Source organism: Phocoena sinus, chromosome 11 (genome assembly GCF_008692025.1).
Source record: "Phocoena sinus isolate mPhoSin1 chromosome 11, mPhoSin1.pri, whole genome shotgun sequence".
NCBI classification, from domain to species: domain Eukaryota; kingdom Metazoa; phylum Chordata; class Mammalia; order Artiodactyla; family Phocoenidae; genus Phocoena; species Phocoena sinus.
Window position 1 is genome coordinate 63,895,570 of NC_045773.1, and position 17,304 is coordinate 63,912,873.

Genomic DNA, 17,304 nt, shown 5'->3' on the forward strand with positions numbered 1-17,304 from the left:
ATTAGAAGAGGTAATTTGTATAAGGTGCTCAGGACACATGCTCCATAGTGTTTGCACTTAACCCATTTGTGTGCAGCATCAGTGCTGTGTCGAACCTCCCACCCGACAGAGAAACCCCTAAGGAAAGCATGGGGAGTGGTGACAAATGGAAGTAACACTGTGGTCTTCCTTCTGCCTCCCACTCCCTCTTTGTATTCCTTCCACATGGATCATCAACTGCCTTTCCCAGACACTTACTGCTGGTCTCATAAGTTCCATTCTCTTTCTAACCCTCCAATTCGGTTCTCGCCTTCCCCCAATCTCGCCTCCTCCCCTATGGTCCCGTTGCCCACCCCCACCTTGTCTCCCCACCCTGGGTCCCTGGACAAGGCACCTCTGCCAGCGTTTGCATTTGTGCCACTTGCTCTATCACGGAGCATTTATCACTGGCCACATTGCGGGGGAAATGACAACCTCCGCTTGGTCAGGCTTCCGAGTTAGCCTCGCCATCTCCCCCGACTTAGCTGCTCCCACGTGGTGCGATTTCTCTCACCAAGTGTTGTTTTCCTTTCCTCTGCCTGTGTTTGCACGGAATACCATGAATTTGATATAGTGATTGCCTAACACATATACCACATAATAGTATTTTCTTTCTTTCTGAAGCACTGTTTGCATGACAAATGAGTTGGTAACATTTGTGCTTCTCCTTGCAGCTGTGCAGTTCAATATATAAAGAATGAGCCTTTCAGCATCAATACTGGCCCCATGTATTCTAAGAGGGCTTGAAACTGATGCTTAAACAAAGTTAATGTTACAGAGTTTCGCAGAGTTACAGTCTATTTCCACACAGTGGATCTCGGGGCGATTTAAAAAAATACCCAAATGGGGCCACCCCTGGGGTGGTCCCCAGTGTGGGCTTTGTCAGCTTTCCTTGTGTTTGGGGTCCCGGCTGCTGCTACATACACCCAGGGCCAAATGACCCCCAGCCCTCCCCCAGCCCCACCCGAACCCTGTTGTCTTCCCTTCAGCCTCGAACCCATCATGTTTGCAGCAGTGCCCTCCCTCCCCCCATCCCCCAGCGCTCCATCTCTGCCTCGCTGGGTCTAGCAGGCCTTTGGGGTAATGTGCCACCACTTACAGCATATTTGACAATCATGCTTCCCTTCCCCATCCCTCCAAGAAGAAGCCTCACAATCTGTTTGGAAAATTCAGTCCGAAAAAACCTCATGAGGTACCTCCCTGGCCGTCAGGTGGTTAAGATTCCACGCTTCCACTGCAGGGGGCGCGGGTTTGATCCCTGATCAGGTAACTAAGATTCCTCATGCCGCGCCGCAGCCAAAAAATTTTAAAAATTAAAAATAAGAAAATTAGAAAAAAGGAAAATTTAAAAGAAGAAAAGAAGAAAACCTCATTAAGAAAAAGAATAAAGAATAAAACCTCATGAGTCAATCATTCCTCCCAGGTCTCGGGCCTCTACATTTTCCTCCTGAACTCCCCGATCCAGTCCACCCCTTCCCTGGATTGATAACCCTTCAGGGTCCTCCATCAATATTCTCCACCCTCAAAGCACTTTTACCAGCTTCAGTGAAGTCAGTTTGTTGCCCATCAGCTTTTATCCACGTGACTGTCCCCACACTTCTGACACTGACCCTTAGGTCTTCCCCTCCGAAGGGCTCCATTTTAGTGCTTCTTTGCCACCACTGCCCGTGTCGTGTTGGGAGCTGCCCACGAGGCCCCTTTGGGCCTTCTCAGGTCTGCCTTTCTGTGTCTCTTCTAGTTCTGCCGCTGGGCCTATCGAGTATGGGAACACACATTTCCAGGAAGAGGGCAATATTGCAAAGTCAACGGCTGTCCTGTGTGCCCTCCTTTCTCATCACTTTGTTGTGGTTTTTTTTTTTAAGGTGAGCACCTCAGGCTGCGGTTGGTCTTCCTGATTTCTTAAAGTCAAAAGAGGGAAAACAAGCTCCAATATCTAAATCTACTTCGTAACCACATCCACACATTTAGTAGAGATGAGGGGCCACTTGGAGGATGCTCTGGATTCCCAAGGGGCTGCCGTGCTGCCTGCTGTCCTGCCGACCTCTCTCTGTCTCGGCAGAGCCTTATGATAATAACAGCCATAAATCTTTTAGTGGGTTCCTTTCTCATTCTCTTCCTGCGAAAAGCCCTGCACACATTTATCAGGTCCTTTAAAGATGCTCCAGACCATGGACTTGCCCTTGATCCACCTTGTCCCCAGCCTCATGCATCCCTCTTGGCTATTCTGGGCTTCCTTCGAACCATAGCATGGGTGGCGTCACACCGTGATGGGGGCACTGGGAGAGTATGGTTGGAAAGGGGGACGATGTAGGGCAATTTTTGGCTCAGATTTGGACTGGAACGGCCCCAGCTCTGCCCAGCGTCTTGCTGCCTCATCTCAGTACCCTGACCTATCTCTCTAGGTCAATGAAGGGGCAAACAGAGTCACAGAAAAGTGTCAGAATGGGTTTAATGAGCAGCTATGTTACCTGCTTTTCATCAGCAGCTGAAAATTAAACAAAACTCTCACTCTTTTGGCTACTTTCACACCTTGAAATCTGTGGGTAAGAGATCCTTTAGAGGCATGGAATACATTCCCCAATGTCAATAATGAATTGTGTATGAAGAAAAATGTAATGCTTTCAGAACATTTTCTTTTGGGCTTTGTCCATGATTAGATTACACTAAATTATAGAGTACAGATATCAGGCAATTACTCTTTGCTTTTAAGTATTCAATTTCATGGCAAATCCACGTAGCTCAGTAATTTTAAAATCACACCAACGTGGTTACCAAGAAAATACCTCATCATCTCCATCTTGTGAAACTAGGCTCAGGTCGCCCTATAATTACCCGTGGTCCTAAGTGTAAAAGTACATTCCAGATGAAAACGGGTAATCTGTAACTCTCTGTAATTGCCAGGTATCTGGAAAGACTCGTAGATTTTGCTGGATAAATCTCAGCCAGATGTTGAGAAGCTGCATCCTCGCCCTACTGGTTCCTCTGGGCACTTTCCCTGTCTCTGATGCTGGCTGGGTCCTGGTCTAGGCATCCTCTAGCTTTAATCAAGAGTGTGTCTCTCTTTACTTCTGTTTTGTGAAAACATGGTCATTTTCTCCTTGGCTCAGTTCAGAACCTCCCCAAGCTATCCCTCGCCCCTGACCCAGTTTTAATTTCTTCCAGGGCTGTGCATGTCCTGTAAGTAGTCGAGTCCACTGTCCTGGAAATGGAGGCGCTTATTGGAGAAAAAGAATTATTTGAGCCGATGATGAGAAATCGAACCAGTGGCAGGAGGAGGAGGAAAACGAGAGAAGAAAGGGGCCAACATATCTAAACAGGCGGCCAGGGCGCTGTGCATAAAGAAGCAGGTGGTGGCTGGGTCCCCGTTGTGGCTCATTACTGGGAAGCACTTCAGAGGCCACCGGGTGAGGGTGGGGGACAAGTCGGCTGCAGCGCTGAGCTTTGAACCGGCCTGTTCTGCGGAACTGACAGCATCCTCACGCTTCCTAGGAGCTGTGCTTGCTGAAGCAATTCCCATTGAAAAAGATGCAGACCATCCGCGGTGAAATCTCCTAGGTGTCTCATTTCCCTCCATAGCACCCATTTCAACCCTCAGGAGCTTCAGGAAAATTCCCCAGAGGATGCTGGGACACCCCCACCCCCCGCCCCAGAAACGGGCGCCCCCTGCTGGGGGTGGGGGAAGGCGGTCTCACTGTAGGGGCAGATCTCAGCAGAGGGCGAGGAAAAGACGCGAAATCTGTGTTTTCCACAAGGAAAGAGACAGGGAACATTTTATGTTTTTGCTTCTTGGAGAGCGTTACTGATAACGGAGGAACTTGGTGGAACTCGGAAGGGCGAGGAGGAGTTCTGGATCCAGTTCCTCCAATCGTACGCTTTATAGATAGATTCCTGTGGCTTTTCCTCCCTTCACGTGCCCTGCTGCAGCCCTCTCTCCCCGTTTATTAGCGGGTGTCTGGGCAGCATCTCCCGGGATCCGGCAGCTGTGCTTGGGTTGATCAGTACGTGCACTGGAAACTGTGTGAACGTGCTGTGTGCAGGCTCTGGGTCCCATGTAAGCTTCCTCGCGGGGCATTCAGAGCACCCCAAGCGAGGGTCTTTTTTAAGGGCTGGAGTCATCTTGTTCTGACTGTTATCCACGGCTAAGCCCTTGAAGTGGCTGAGGCGGGTGGAGATATGGAATGGGCAGTGTTGTCTAATCGCTGGTAACCTATGGATGGAGCTTGGGTTCCTATATGGCCCCAGTTTATAAATAAATGAACATTCATTAGCGTAAAATTAAATTAGAATGAAATTTCCCATCCAGTTTTGTTTAGAAGGCAGAAATGAAATGGGTTGGCTGTGTAATTTTGCCATAGATGCTGGCGTATGTAGTCACAGGGTGATAATAATAATAGTAATGTGCTTTTTGCTGGTGCCTCCGTCCCCAGATCTCAAGGCAGATATTACCACCTTGCTTTTGCAAAGGCTCATTGAGGTTAAAGGGCTAGCTGGAAGTTACCCAGCAAGGGGTTGTGCGCAGAGGCCTTAAAACGCTCTGGTCCATTAGACCTCGAGTCAGTAAACAGAAAATGGACCAGGATTCAGGAGGCCTGAGTTACTGTGCTTGCTCTGCCACTGACTCAGAACATGGGCAAAAGATGCCGTCTCTCCGGGACTCAGCTTCCTTACCTAGAACGGAAGGGCCGGCGCAAATCTTCCGATTCCGTGGGTCTCAATTAATATTTGCACACAGAACTTACAAAAGGCACGTGCTTTGCTAATATATGCACCATTTATGGCCAAACTCTCTCTGAGCTTTATTATTTCCCTCTTTATGGCATGACCTGACTCTGACTTTTGGAAATTAAAATATTAAATAAAAGAGTCATTTCTGTATATTTCATGATTTATTTGCTGGAGGGGGATTTGCTTGGGAGAGGGTGTTTTCCTTCCAAGCCCAGCAGATGGGCCGTGCAGATGGGCTCCCGGGGCCTCTCTGGATGGGGGGTGGGGGGATCTGAGTTCCATCCAGCTTCTCCCCCAGGTGACCTGTCACTTGGCTGCTGGAGAAAAGCAAAGGAAATTTGCAGCTCAGAAGTGTCATCAGGTCCATCTGTGAAACCGCCTTCTAAACCTGCCTGCAGGTCTGAGGAAGGAGGGGAGGTCTGGCCAGACTCTCCCTCTAGCTTTCTCCATAGCCTGGGGCTAGTAATTTAACTTCTCAGTTCCTCCGCCCCAAACGTTTTCCCCTGGCCTTTCTCCTTTCCTCCTAGGGACTAGGAGAAGAAATTGGTGGCTGTTTGTCACATAGGACCTAGCTTTGCACAAGTAACTCAGGCCGACCTTGACCCGGGGAAGGCCAAATGGGGCTCAGGACTTTGATTTGCAGAATGGATGGGGGTGGGGGTGGGGTGGGGTGGGGGGGGTGGGGGGAGAAATGCAGGCTTTTGTGGCCAGACTAAACCTCAGTGACGTTTGGGGAGGGGAGGAACAGATCTGTGCAGGGGGAGGGGGAAGGGTTGCTGTCATTTGTGGTCCTCTGCCAGAAAGGCGTTAGGGAAAGGGGTCTGAGCCCTGGAGGCAGGGCCTGGAGATGCCCCTGGCTGGGGAATTGGGCCTCCCCAACCACCGGCAGCCATCCGAGGCCCGCCCCCTCGCCCCCTCCCCGTACCCCCACCAAATCTGTGATTAGGCTCCCCTCGGAGGTGGGGTGGGGTGTGGGAGATTGCAGTAGAAGGCAGCTTCAGGTTCTCAAGAGCAAAGCAGAAAAACAAATCACAGCCCCCAAACCCTACTTGGCTACACCGCAGGAATATGAACCCGGAGGCGCCCTGGCTCAGCTTACCGTTCTGGCTGGACAGCAGCACTTCACACATCAGACCTTTCAGGGTGGCCCGGTACTTTTCTAGCTGCCTGGAGTTCATCCTCATGCCAATTTCCACGGGAGCAGTCAGCTGTGAAATAAGGCAGAGTTAACAGAAGACAGAGTACGCCGTTGACCCCTGGGTGCCCTACAGGTGGTTGGAGGGACCGTTGGGGAGCCGTGCCACTCTTCCAGATCCTCTGCGGTCCTCTGGGAACTCTGGCCCCTCTCCCTAATTCTCACCTCGGGGCTGGATCCCGGAAGTTGCTGAGACCAGCAGGGAGGGAGGAGGATCAACCAGCCTCACCCCGGTGGGGGAAGCTGGGATCAGAGGAGGGAAGTCCCCTCCCCTTCTCCTGAATGATAATAGCTAACACGTGGGAGTGTACCAGGTGCCAGGTGTCACTCTAAATGCTTTCCGTAGGTTAAGCCTCTCAGATGTAGAGACACTACTGGGGATTAATGTCCCCATTTTGCAGATGAGGCAACTGAGGACAAAGAGGTCAGGTAACTTGCTCAAGGCCACACAGGTACTAAATAGCAGAGGGAGAAGTACACCCAGAGGGCCTGGCTCCAGGGTCCGTTCCTGGGACCTCCAGGCTACGCTTTCTCTAGCACCTTGGGGAAACATGTAAGACCCTGGAGGAGTTGTCTGGAGGCTCTCCACCAAGAGAGGTTGTTGGGGCAGAGCAAGGGGCTCCCTCAGAGCTTCCTGGTTCAATGGTCTTGCTGCACAAGCCAAGACCCCCTAACTCTCCAGAGACCCACGATGGAGGAGTCCCAGGCCAGCTCCCCCACCTCCCACCCGACACACCGGGGGTGGGAAGTGGACTCAGGAGGCCTGAAGGACAACCTTTGGGGTGGCTCTGCAGGCTGGCGGTTCCAGCCCTGCCTGTGCTGTTCCCTTGCTGTGGGAATGGTTTCCTTACTTTTAAAATGAAGAGGCTGGACTGGATGACCCAGAAAGGACCTCCTGGCCTGCATGTCATGGTTCTAAGGATAAGGAGAGGGGACAAGAGGTACCCACCCCAAGCCTCCTGAGATGTTACATCGGATATAGCCTGTACCGTGGGAACCTCAGGGTCAGTGCCATAAACTCTGTCTCAGGTGCATTTTGAGGGCAGTTCTGAGCAAGCTCCCCCTTTGCCCAAAGGCGGAGGACTCACTCCCGGCTCCCTCCTCTAGAGCCCAGGGAGCATTCGGGAAGGAAAAGAGTGCCCCCCCTTCTTCCACTGCAGTGACAGCACCGAGGTCACTCTCTGTGCCATATGTGTGACCTCACTGTCTGTGGACAGCCTGCTGTGGGGACCCAAGGGGGTGCAAAGATCACTGGCCAGTGTTCACTGGGAGACAGGAGGTGTGATGTCCAGCTCTGTTCTGCCTTGACCACTGCGTGACCTTGGCAAGGCCCCCACTCTCTCTAGATATCAGTCTGCCAGTCTGCCCCACCCCCTTCCAGACCCCTTTACAGGAAAGTGTTCCACACTCAGTCCTGGGACTTCTTCTTTCTCCATCCACCTGCCCCGCCCTGCCAAGGATCTCGCCTTGTCCTGGCCTGAAATTTTATATAATCGCTGATGACTCCCACATTTATGTCTCCAGCCCCAACCTTTCCTAAAGTCCAGACTTGCATATCTACCTGCCAGTGCAACATCTCCACCTGGGTGCCCAACAGGCATCTCACAGTTCACAGGTCCAGTCTGACCTCCTGATCTTCTTCCTGCCAACCCGAGCCAACCACAGGCTTCACCAGCTCAGTGAGTGGAAAATCCTTCCTTCTAGGTGTTTCAGCCAAAAACCTTGAAGTCAGTTTTTACTTTTCTCTTTTTTCACATCCTATATCCATTCTTTCAGCAAATCCTGTGGGCTTGTACCTCCAAAATATTTCCAGAATCTGACCACTTTGCTCTGCCTCCCCCATGACCACCCTGGGCTGAAGTGCTCTCTCTCTCTCTCTCTCTCTCTCCCCTTCCCCCTCTCCTCTCCCTTCCTCCCTCTCCCCCTCTCCTCTGGGCCCACTCCTGCCTCAGGGCCTTTGCACTGGCTGTCTCTTCTGCCTGGAAAGCTCTTCCCTCAGATATCCTTATGGTTCACTCCCTCCCTCTCTTCAGGTCTTTGCACAAACACCAATCTACTCATGACACCTGCTCTGATCATCCTATTTAAAATTACCACCCACCCCATCTCCTTTCCCTGTTTTCTTTTCCTCCACATCACCTATCCCCACATGACCTACTGTAAAGTTTGCTTATTTACCCTGCTTGCGTTCTGTTGCTGATGCTTCCAGTACCTTGTTTCTGTTCTCCCCGGGAGTACGAGCTCCATGAGGGCAGAGGATTTATCTGTTTTGTCACTCTGTCCCCAGTGCCCAGAAGCGTGCCTTGCACGTAACGGAGGCTTAGTAAGTGTTCTCCGTCTGAATAAATGAGTCCGTGAAATTAAAGAGTCCTACTAGACAAACTCAAGGCTCTCTCCAGCCCTGACAATCTGTGCATCCTCACTGGGCGCTCAAGGCCCTGGACGCTGGGTCCGGACGCAGTAGCTGTCTCCCGGCTCAAGTCTAGGGCAGGAAACGGCACCCCCGTCGTCTCTCCCTGAGGACCACAGCTGCCTTCTGACCGGCCTCCTGCCTCCACTCCTGCCGCCTCCGTTCTTTCTGAGTCGGAGCAGATGACCTCCCTGCTCTGAACCCCCAACAGCCTCCCAGGCGTCTTGCCTGGCCCACCAGGCCCTGCTGGCCTCTTGCCCTCCCTCAGCACCCGCTGGGCCTCGAGGGCCTCTGACCCGCCAGGGGCTTCCTGAGCCGGGCCTTTGCACTCCCTGCTCCTTCTTCTGGGATGTTCCTTCTCAGCTCTTTGCATGGGTGGCTCTTCCTGATGCTTCAGGTTTCACATCAAATGTCACCTCCTCTGAGAGGCCTTCCCTCCGCTCCCCCAGCCAAAGCAGTGCCCCCAGCCCCACCGTCACTCTCTACCTCCTTATTTGGTGCCTAAAATGGTTTATTGTCTCATCTTTCGTATCTGTTTCTCCCTCCTAGGATGGAACTTGTTGCCTCAGTGTCTGGTTCACAGAACATTCTGTGGTGGCCGGGGACCATCCCCCTACTGGGTTTCTCTGCATTGCCCCCCTGTCTGCTCGCCTTGGTAACTTCCTTCACTTCTTCCTCCGAGGGTTCCGCCGAGTCCAGAGGGCCCGCCTCCTCGGACCTCTGCTGTACACTCAGGGATTTCTTTTGTCCTTCGTACCGCTCCTTTTCCTAGGGGTCGAGCACAAAACTGTACAAAACTCACTCTCCATCAACCACCCATACGGCCCCTTGGAGTCTCTACCCAGAGTGCTAAGTGGCCTGAGCTCCCGCTCAGGCCAAAAGAACCCCTTTTCCCAGGCACGTCTCACAGGGTGTCTCAGACACCCAGCGGCTTGACAATGGCCCTCGATTTGCCCGGCAACAAGTCAACTCGAAGAGGAATCCATTCCTTTGTAGTTCAAACATTACACCCAGGTTGTTACTGTTAATTAAGTTAAAATGCTGAAAATAATGGCCGCCCTTCCTGTGTATTAAGTGTGAAAATGTGTTTTTCTTAGCAAAGAGCCTATAAAAAAGATGGTGAGGGCGCCGTGGGGTGGCCCCGAAACTGGAGTCCCTGGGAGGTGATTTATGAGGCAAGAAAGGGAGATGAATTATGGAGGAAGGAGTTTGCAGCTTCTTCATAAAAATGCCGGTGCCTGGCAATGATGAGGAGGAAAACCACAGAGCAGATTAACGCCAAGCGTCCTTAGGTTGCCATTTTGCCAGCTCGTGTAACACTGAGTTTGACTCTTTCTGTCCAGCCCCACATTTGCCGGGCATCCTGCTTGCTAGGTCCCTGAGCACTGAGATCAGATACACCCCCATTCCTTTGGTTTCTCTGAGGACACTCTGGGGGTTCAGCTCTGGGCCTGCCCTGGGACATGGTGATTCTGGAACAGCTGGTCATCTTTCCTGCAGAGGGAGCCAAGTGGTGGACGAAGGTAGGTTTAGGGGATCCTCTGTATCTCCTCCATCACTTTGCATGTCCACCCCTGAAGAAGGGGAGCTGGGTCCAGCCTGGCCTCTGTAAAGGATGCTGTTCACTGGGTGTGTGGAAACCTACCCCGGGACAAACTGCGTTGCTAGAGGCTCTGCCTCAGGGCCACGTGACCTCCCAGAGAACTGACTCAGTTGTGGATCCCCGTTGGAGCCTTGGTCTCAGACACATGGGACATGAACGTCCATTACTTCATCCCATTTAAAGAGAAACAGGGAAGTCCCTGGTGGTCCAGTGGTTAGGACTCTGCACTCTCACTGCTGAGGGCCCGGGTTTGATCCCCGGTTGGGGACCTAAAATCCCACAAGACGTGTAGCGCGGCCAAAAAGAGAAAGAGAGAAACAAAGGTGGCGAGACACTCAGAACCCCTTGATGTGTAAAGTAAAAGGCCCAGGGAGGCAGGTCCAGCAGCCCAGTTTTCCTTAGGCTCCGCTGCCTGAGTTCCATTAAGCCTGCCCTGTTTTCTTCTGGGCTCTAAAGAGAAGGAGGCTTTGGCCACCACTCCCCGGAAAGGCACCTTCTTTCCCGCTCGGACATTTGCGCCCACCTGTCCCCCATCCTTCTCTCTCGAGGCCCTCAGCTCAGGTTCCCCTCTTCCGCACCAGCCCACCATGTTTTCTCCTGCCCTGAACTCAGCGCATACCAGCAGCATTACTTACTGGACAATTAGTCACATCCTGCCTTGTGACATCTCCATTTTGTTTTCTGTTATTAGTGAATCTTTCGTATGTTTGTGTCTTGGCTCCCGCGAGCCAGCTGCCTGAAGACGGGAGGTTCTGAGATTTCCTTGCGTGTCTGGCCTCTCACCCGGGGTGGCCCTTTGTGCTGCAGAGATGCTCCACAAATATTTATTGGCTTGTTAATTGAAAACTTCCCCTGAAGGATGGGCAGGGGTGGGAAAAGATGTCGCCCGTGGGAGCCACTGATACCTTTGTGGCACTAGTGAAAGAGTGGAAGTGGCCGGGGGTACGGCTGGGGTCTGGGGTTATCTGGGGTCCTGGTTTTGCATATTCGCCTCAGTGTCCCTGGCATAGCTGATTAAACGTGGGTTTACCGAAGGGACACTTATGCCTCAGAGAAACTAATATGATTTCAGTGCTGAGCAGGGCTGTGGGTCAACTCGGCCACACTGGGGAGGCGGGCAGCCTGGGAATATCTTACCTGCATCCTCTGGACTTCGCCGTAGGTGAAGATGGGGATGTAGGCTTCCGTCTGGGAAGCCAGCATGGTGGCTGCATGCACCACCAGCAGAAAGGCCACGGCCTCGCGGGACAGCATCCTGGAGCTGGACGAAAACAGGGAGCTCCTGTCACCAATGTAGGGTACAGGGACAGGCTGCTGCGTTGGAGGCAGGAGCCCTCAGCTCTGGTCCATGGCCCACCTGGAGCTGTGTGATCCTGAGCAAGCCACTTACCCTGTCTGGACTTGGGTTTGGTGTGGGGCTGTACCAGAGGAACTCAGAGCCCCCTCTCTGCCCTAAGCACCCAGGAGAGGCTGCCCTGCCCACTACACACACCGGGGAAGAATCATTCCACTTCGCCCTTCCCTTTGTTACTGACGAGGTCTCCTGGGGTCAGCTGGGCTAATGAAGTAGGAGGGACCCCATGTTGCAGATTAAAAAACTCTTAGATTGTCAGCAGAACCAAGCCCCAAGATCCAGAGGACCCTGCCTGCTCCCTGAGCCGATACTAGGATGATAAAAGGGATGGACCCAGGCCCAGCTGATTCCAGCTCTGCCTGGGAGCACTGGGCCAAGACCCCAGGTCTAGAGAGGAAGGGCGGAGACCCTCTGCCCATGCGGAGGCAGAGCCAGATTGGAAGACTTCAGCTTGGAGCAGCATCTAAGAGCAGAGCAGGGTTCCCATCCCTCTGGGCCAGCACCGGCTCTGGAACAAACCCTTTCCCAGCTCCGGCGAGTCCAGCTGCCTGCTGGCCGCCATCCAGAAACAACTTCCTCCCTGTAACAACTCGCACCAATGCCACCAGTGCTGGCGAGGTGCCAGCGTGAGCATGTGTGAGGCCCTCCCACATCCTGGAAGTGGGTGTGTCAGGAATGGCTGGCGGGAAGGAGGGCTGCCAAGACACCAGGGAGCAGGCGGGCGTGAGGACCTCAGGAGTGCAGGGACTTGAGAGAGGGGCCGGGGCAGGATGGTCCTGTGGAGGGGGGCGTGGCCTGCTGGGCGCTGGCCTTGGTTGATTCCTTACCATTCCAAGCCCTCTCCCGCACACTCCTCATGCCCACCTGGGAGCAGGTGTGATCTAGGGAGTGGAGGAGGCCTGGGGAGGTGAAGAGACCCATATGAAGGCAGTGGGGGCTGGAGGCCTGGCCTTCTGAGGCCCGGCGCTCGTCCTAATACCCTCTCCATGTGGCCTCTGCCCACAGAAAGGGGAGAAGGGCACCACAGGGGGCAGGCCCCTGGAGCAGGGAAGGGAGACCGGAGCAGCCTCTGCAGCGGCGGTGGGGGGATTACAGGGTTCAGATAAAGAGCTTCTGGGGGTCACCTCAGGGTCCCACAGCCCTTGGGCGGGCTGGATTCCATTGGGAGGAGAGGGTCCTGCCCCAGACTGGCCTCCAAGCTTTCCTGCAGGTCCAACTTTGACTCTCCCTTTGGAGAGAATCTTCCAAGGCTGTGGGTTTGTGTCCTGCCTCTCTGCTAGGACCCGTCTCCTTGGTTGTGTGAAGGCCCCTCTGTCTTCTTGTTCTCCCACTGCCCTGTCCTACTTGGTCTCTCCATGTCGCTAAAACTCCACGAGAAAGAACATGACAGCTCAGACAGCCAAAGCCCCCCATGCCGGCTGCATACAAATTCCCAGGAGGGTGGGACGGACCACCCACCCACTGAAGACCACGTCTCAGAAACTGAGGCCCTGTGCTCTGTTGAGGTGACAGAGCACGGGTGAGGGTGGGGTGCTCTGAATCACTGTTCCTCCTTTCCTTTCCCTGTGGAGTCTCTGGGGCCCCAGCTCCCTTTCAGAGGACACAGCTGTGTCACATTAATGGTGTCCCATTTCCTTCACGGAGATGCCATGGATCCCTTCTCATTCTGGTGTTCACATTTAATTCACTCCATAAGAATCAATAAAAACTTTAAATTAAAAAAAGGCAAAAATCCAATTGCTGCTCATTTTCGTGCTCCAACTGGCAGCCGGCATGTCACCTACATTCATTTGCGTTCCGGGGAGCTCAGAATAGGAGCGAGGGCTTTTCATATGACGAGCTGCTGATTTTCCTTTTCCGTCACCGGGAGTGGGGGCTCCAGGCTTCCGGCGCTCGGCTCTGGCTGAGGGGGCACCTGTCTCTTCTCTCTCTCTCCTTTAGGAACCCTGGGCCCCACTAGTCTTGCCCAGCCATGTCGTCTCCCTAGGGACCCAGCCTCTTCCCCTTAACTTCCCAGGGCCAAGACCCCATGCCAAGTGGGATGGCCCTGCACCCAGGCTGGGCTCTGGTTTGGGTTCCCAGCCTGCAGTCGATGGCACCGCCGACCCCAGACAGCTTCACTTTTGCCAGGATTTGCACCCCCTGCTCCTCCCTCCAGCCTGCATGCCTCCGGGCAGCCCTGCGCTTGCCCACTGTGTGCAGCTTTAACCCGTACGCTGGAAACCAGCTCGGGGTACTCAGTCTGAAGCCCAGGTGGGTATTTGAAGGTGGCAGAGGGCCACAGGAGCGGGTCAGCTCACCCCGGAGAGCTCTGGACGGGGCGGGCTCGGCTCACATCCCATCCTCAGGCTACTGATGATACCTCCCCCGCCCACCTTCTCTGGCTACTCACAGTGTGAGTGTGGTCTGAGTGGGCCAGGCGGAGCCTCTCTCTGCTTGTCCGCTGGTGTCTGACTGGTCTGATGGGCCCTTATATACCTCCTGCCCTCCCTTTGGAGCCCATTAACCTTTGGCCATACCTTTGGGGGCTCTGGGTGGGGAGCCTGGATTCTTGAAGCTCGTGGAAACAATGGGCAGGGCCTGCCACGCTGTGGATGTCGGGCCTTTCCTGGAAGGCCTTTTGCTCGAGTGACAGTCAGGTTTGGTGGAGGCCAGCCCCCGCCCAGATGGCACTCTCCTGTCCACTTAGAGCTCGACTGCCGCTCGGAGGGTCATTTTAACAAAAGCCCTTTCTTTTTGTTACTTAAATATATAATGTTGACCGTCTCCAGGCCACTCTATTGATCAGATTCTCTGTTGGCCTGTCAAAGTGCTGTACTAGGAAGATAACTTGTCTTTGGCCTTTCCTCTGAAGCTCCTCATGAAAGAAAGGACACTAGAGTGTGTGGCAGCATTTCAATAGATTAGGGAAAAGCAAATGGCAGTCCAGACCCAGGGCCGTGGAGGCCCAGAGTCTCCGTGGAGGGCCAGGGAAGGCGTGATGCTTTCAGTACAAAAGGTTTGCAGCCTAAATGGGGAGAAGGGACACCTACCCTGGAAATCTTTTGTGGTAATTGTGTCATTCAAATGGTAACTTTAAAAATATTCAAAGAGGGAAGAGGTGAACCTATTCTGCAGTCAGACAGGGCTGGCTGCTGCTGGCTGGTGCCCTTTCCAAATACAGTGGCGACCCTGGCACCACTCAGGGGATGCTCGGCACACGTGTTCTCATTAAATCTCAGCAACCCCATGAGGTTGGTGCTCCTATTTTCCCCATTTTACAGATAAGGAAACTGAAGCACAATTAAATCCCTCTTCTGTGACCCTACTGCAAGATCTCTTCATATAAAGGTCAAGGCTGGATGTGACCGGGTGTGGCAGAGGGTGGGAGCGGAGGCTTCTGGGATGTAGGACACACACAGGTGCAGAGGATGGTGGTGTCCTGGGAGGTCCACTGTGTGGTTGAAAAAGGGTCAGTCTGGGAGCCTTAGAAACCAAGTAGAAGGATTTAGATTTGATGGGGGAGGAAGCCGGGGGTCCTCACGGTGTCTTGAAGGGGATACAACAAACGTGTCGTGGTGGAAGATCACTCAGCGTCTGGGTGTAGGCGTAGGAGCAGGGAGAGGCGGGGCTGGGAGACCAGTGGGGAAGTGGCTGGGCAGATTGGTGTGAGGTCCCGAGAGTCTGGTGGGCAGAGGCCTTTCCCCAGGTGAACCTTGCTGGCCATCAGTGTCTTCCAGAGAGGCTGCCCCGAACATTCAGAAGCCCTGCTCCTCATCCAGGAATGCCTATCCTGTCGTCCTTCCATCAGCTCTGGCTTTTGCCCTCTGAAAGAAGTAAATGTTTGCAGTGCTTCAAACCCAATCCAGATAACCTCTAAATTCCCTGCTCAGCAGGGCTTCCCACCAGCTGGGGCTCTGTGTTCTATTCCAGATGCAAGGTTAGACCTCTTCCGGTGTGCTGGATTGGTGACACACTTGTGCATTGGGTCTCTGGAGTCTGAAATTTATCTTAGAGGAATTAGAGCTCAAAATGCCAGGGCTTGGAACTGAATTGCCATTTCTTAACCCTGGCCTGATCAGAGTCTCAGTGTCCCCGTTTCGAAAGAGACTTTTGACCCAAGGTCAGAGAGCTTGGTGGGGGCATAGTAGCCTGAGGGCTGTGAAGGAGCCCTTCCCAGGCTCAGGGAAGCTCGTGGGCTCCTACGGCAGGACATGTCAGGATCTGCATCTCCAGCGTCTCGACCAGGGGTCAGTCAATATGGGTCAAATCCAGCTCGCCCTCTATTTTTTTTTTTTTTTTTTTGCGGTACGCGGGCCTCTCACTGTTGCGGCCCCTCCCATCGCGGAGCATAGGCTCCGGACACGCAGGCTCAGCGGCCATGGCTCACGGGCCCAGCCGCTCCGCGGCATGTGGGATCTTCCCGGACCGGGGCACGAACCCGTGTCCCCTGCATCAGCAGGCAGACTCTCAACCACTGCGCCACCAGGGAAGCCCTTGCCCTCTATTTTTATATAGACTTTGAGCTAAGAGTAATTTTTACATTTTTAATAATTAAAAAAATCAAAAGAAGAATAATATTTAGTGACAGGTGAATTGATATGAAATTCACATTTCCGTGTCTATAAATAAAGTTTTATTGGAACACAGCCATGCTCATTCTTTGCTTATTGTCTATGGCTGCTTTGGGGCTATAGCAGCAGGGTTGAATAGTTGAGACATTAATGCCCACAAGGCCAAAAATATTTATTATCTGGACCTTATAGGAAAAGTTTGCTGACCCCTGACCTCGACAGTGTCTGGAGTGTGAAAGCTGTTTGATATGTAATAAATATCAGCCAGACATCACATGTATCAGTTTTAGAAAAATCTCACAACAACCCTATGAGGCTGGTGTGGCTACTATCCCATTTTATAGGTGGGAAAACTGAGCTGAAACAGCTGGCCTAACGTCACACAGCTATTAAAATGGCAGGACCAGGTTCAAACTCAGGAGTCTGGCTTTAGAATCCAGTGTGCTTTTTTGCCTCTCAGTATCTGATGAGTGAGCACATGAATGTTTACAGCTGGGGAAGGCCCATAACAGAGGCCAGGTGCAAATTCTCCAAACCTGTGGCTCTCTCCCTAAGCCATCTGCCTGGCAAGGCATCTGACTGTGACGCAGTCCCAGCTGACCAACTGGGACACGCATAGACGGTTCTCGTATGTTCTTAGGTTTGGAGAGACCAGATCTGGACCCAAGAAGGACTGCAGCTGGCAGGGGGTGGGGGGGGGCGTGGCAAGCCTGTCTGCCAAGCACGGGGGAGATGCGAAGCTATTCCTGCCCCCCGCCCCTTCACACTCTGCTGGGCCAGTCTGGGCTCTGGTCCAGAGACACCTTCAAGACACTCTGTCTGGGCTTCCCTGGTGGCGCAGTGGTTGGGAGTCCGCCTGCCGATGCAGGGGACACAGATTCGTGCCCCGGTCCGGGAGGATCCCACATGCCGCGGAGCGGCTGGGCCCGTGAGCCATGGCCGCTGAGCCTGCGCATCCGGACGGAGCCTGTGCTCCGCAGTGGGAGAGGCCACGGCAGCGAGAGGCCCGCGTACCGCAAAAAAAAAAAAAAAAAAAAAAAAAAAAAAAAAAAGGCACTCTGTCTGAGAAATGATTAGGAGCCTGGAAACCGGAGACAGGTCTGCAATGAGGGATGGGGAGAAGGGAAGTGTTGGAAACAGTAAATAACCTGGGATCAATTTTCTGGGCGTAAATAGCATTATCCTGAATTGCTTCTGTGATTCAGTACTTCTGATCCAAGCAATTTGCAGTGCTACGCTATGATATCTGCAGTTTGGTGTGGAAGGAAGGCAAATCGGGGTTCATAAAGGGCTACTCCTCGTAAGGCAGAGAGGGATGTAGACTATGGGGGAGGGGGCGGGGGAGGCTCAAGGTCTGCTATGGGGTCACAAACAGGGTTAGCGGCACCAGCCACAAGGACATGTCCCTCTTGGCGGCAGATCTTGTGGGTCGGCCCTTTAGGAACC

The 17,304-nt window shown here is 53.2% G+C and overlaps 1 protein-coding gene and 1 non-coding gene across 3 annotated transcripts; one reads left to right on the forward strand and one right to left on the reverse strand.

The window, feature by feature from the left end:
- Positions 1 to 4,891: 4,891 nt before the first annotated feature.
- MLN (motilin) lies at positions 4,892 to 11,205 on the reverse strand. Of its 2 annotated transcripts, none has more exons than XM_032649522.1 (4): positions 11,089 to 11,205; positions 9,000 to 9,116; positions 5,843 to 5,951; positions 4,892 to 5,057 (listed from the first exon to the last, which is right to left on the reverse strand). In XM_032649522.1, the coding sequence occupies exons 1-4, from the start codon at positions 11,203 to 11,205 to the stop codon at positions 5,050 to 5,052; spliced, it is 351 nt and encodes a 116-aa protein (XP_032505413.1). In that variant the 3' UTR covers positions 4,892 to 5,049. The 2 variants fall into 2 exon arrangements, with proteins under 2 accessions (XP_032505413.1, XP_032505411.1); XM_032649520.1 differs by lacking the exon at positions 4,892 to 5,057 and adding an exon at positions 5,523 to 5,536.
- Positions 10,148 to 10,220, forward strand: TRNAE-CUC. The gene has a single exon. It is a non-coding gene; the product is annotated as a tRNA-Glu (tRNA).
- Positions 11,206 to 17,304: the final 6,099 nt, after the last annotated feature.

Coding starts and splice junctions, on each gene's coding strand:
- MLN (XM_032649520.1), bottom strand. CDS start 11,205: ATGCTGTCCCGCGAGGCCGTGGCCTTTCTGCTGGTGGTGCATGCAGCC. Junction 9,117..11,088: donor GCGAAGTCCAGAGGATGCAG/GTAAGATATTCC, acceptor CTCGACCCCTAG/GAAAAGGAGCGGTACGAAGG. Junction 5,952..8,999: donor AAGTGAAGGAAGTTACCAAG/GCGAGCAGACAG, acceptor CTTATTTCACAG/CTGACTGCTCCCGTGGAAAT.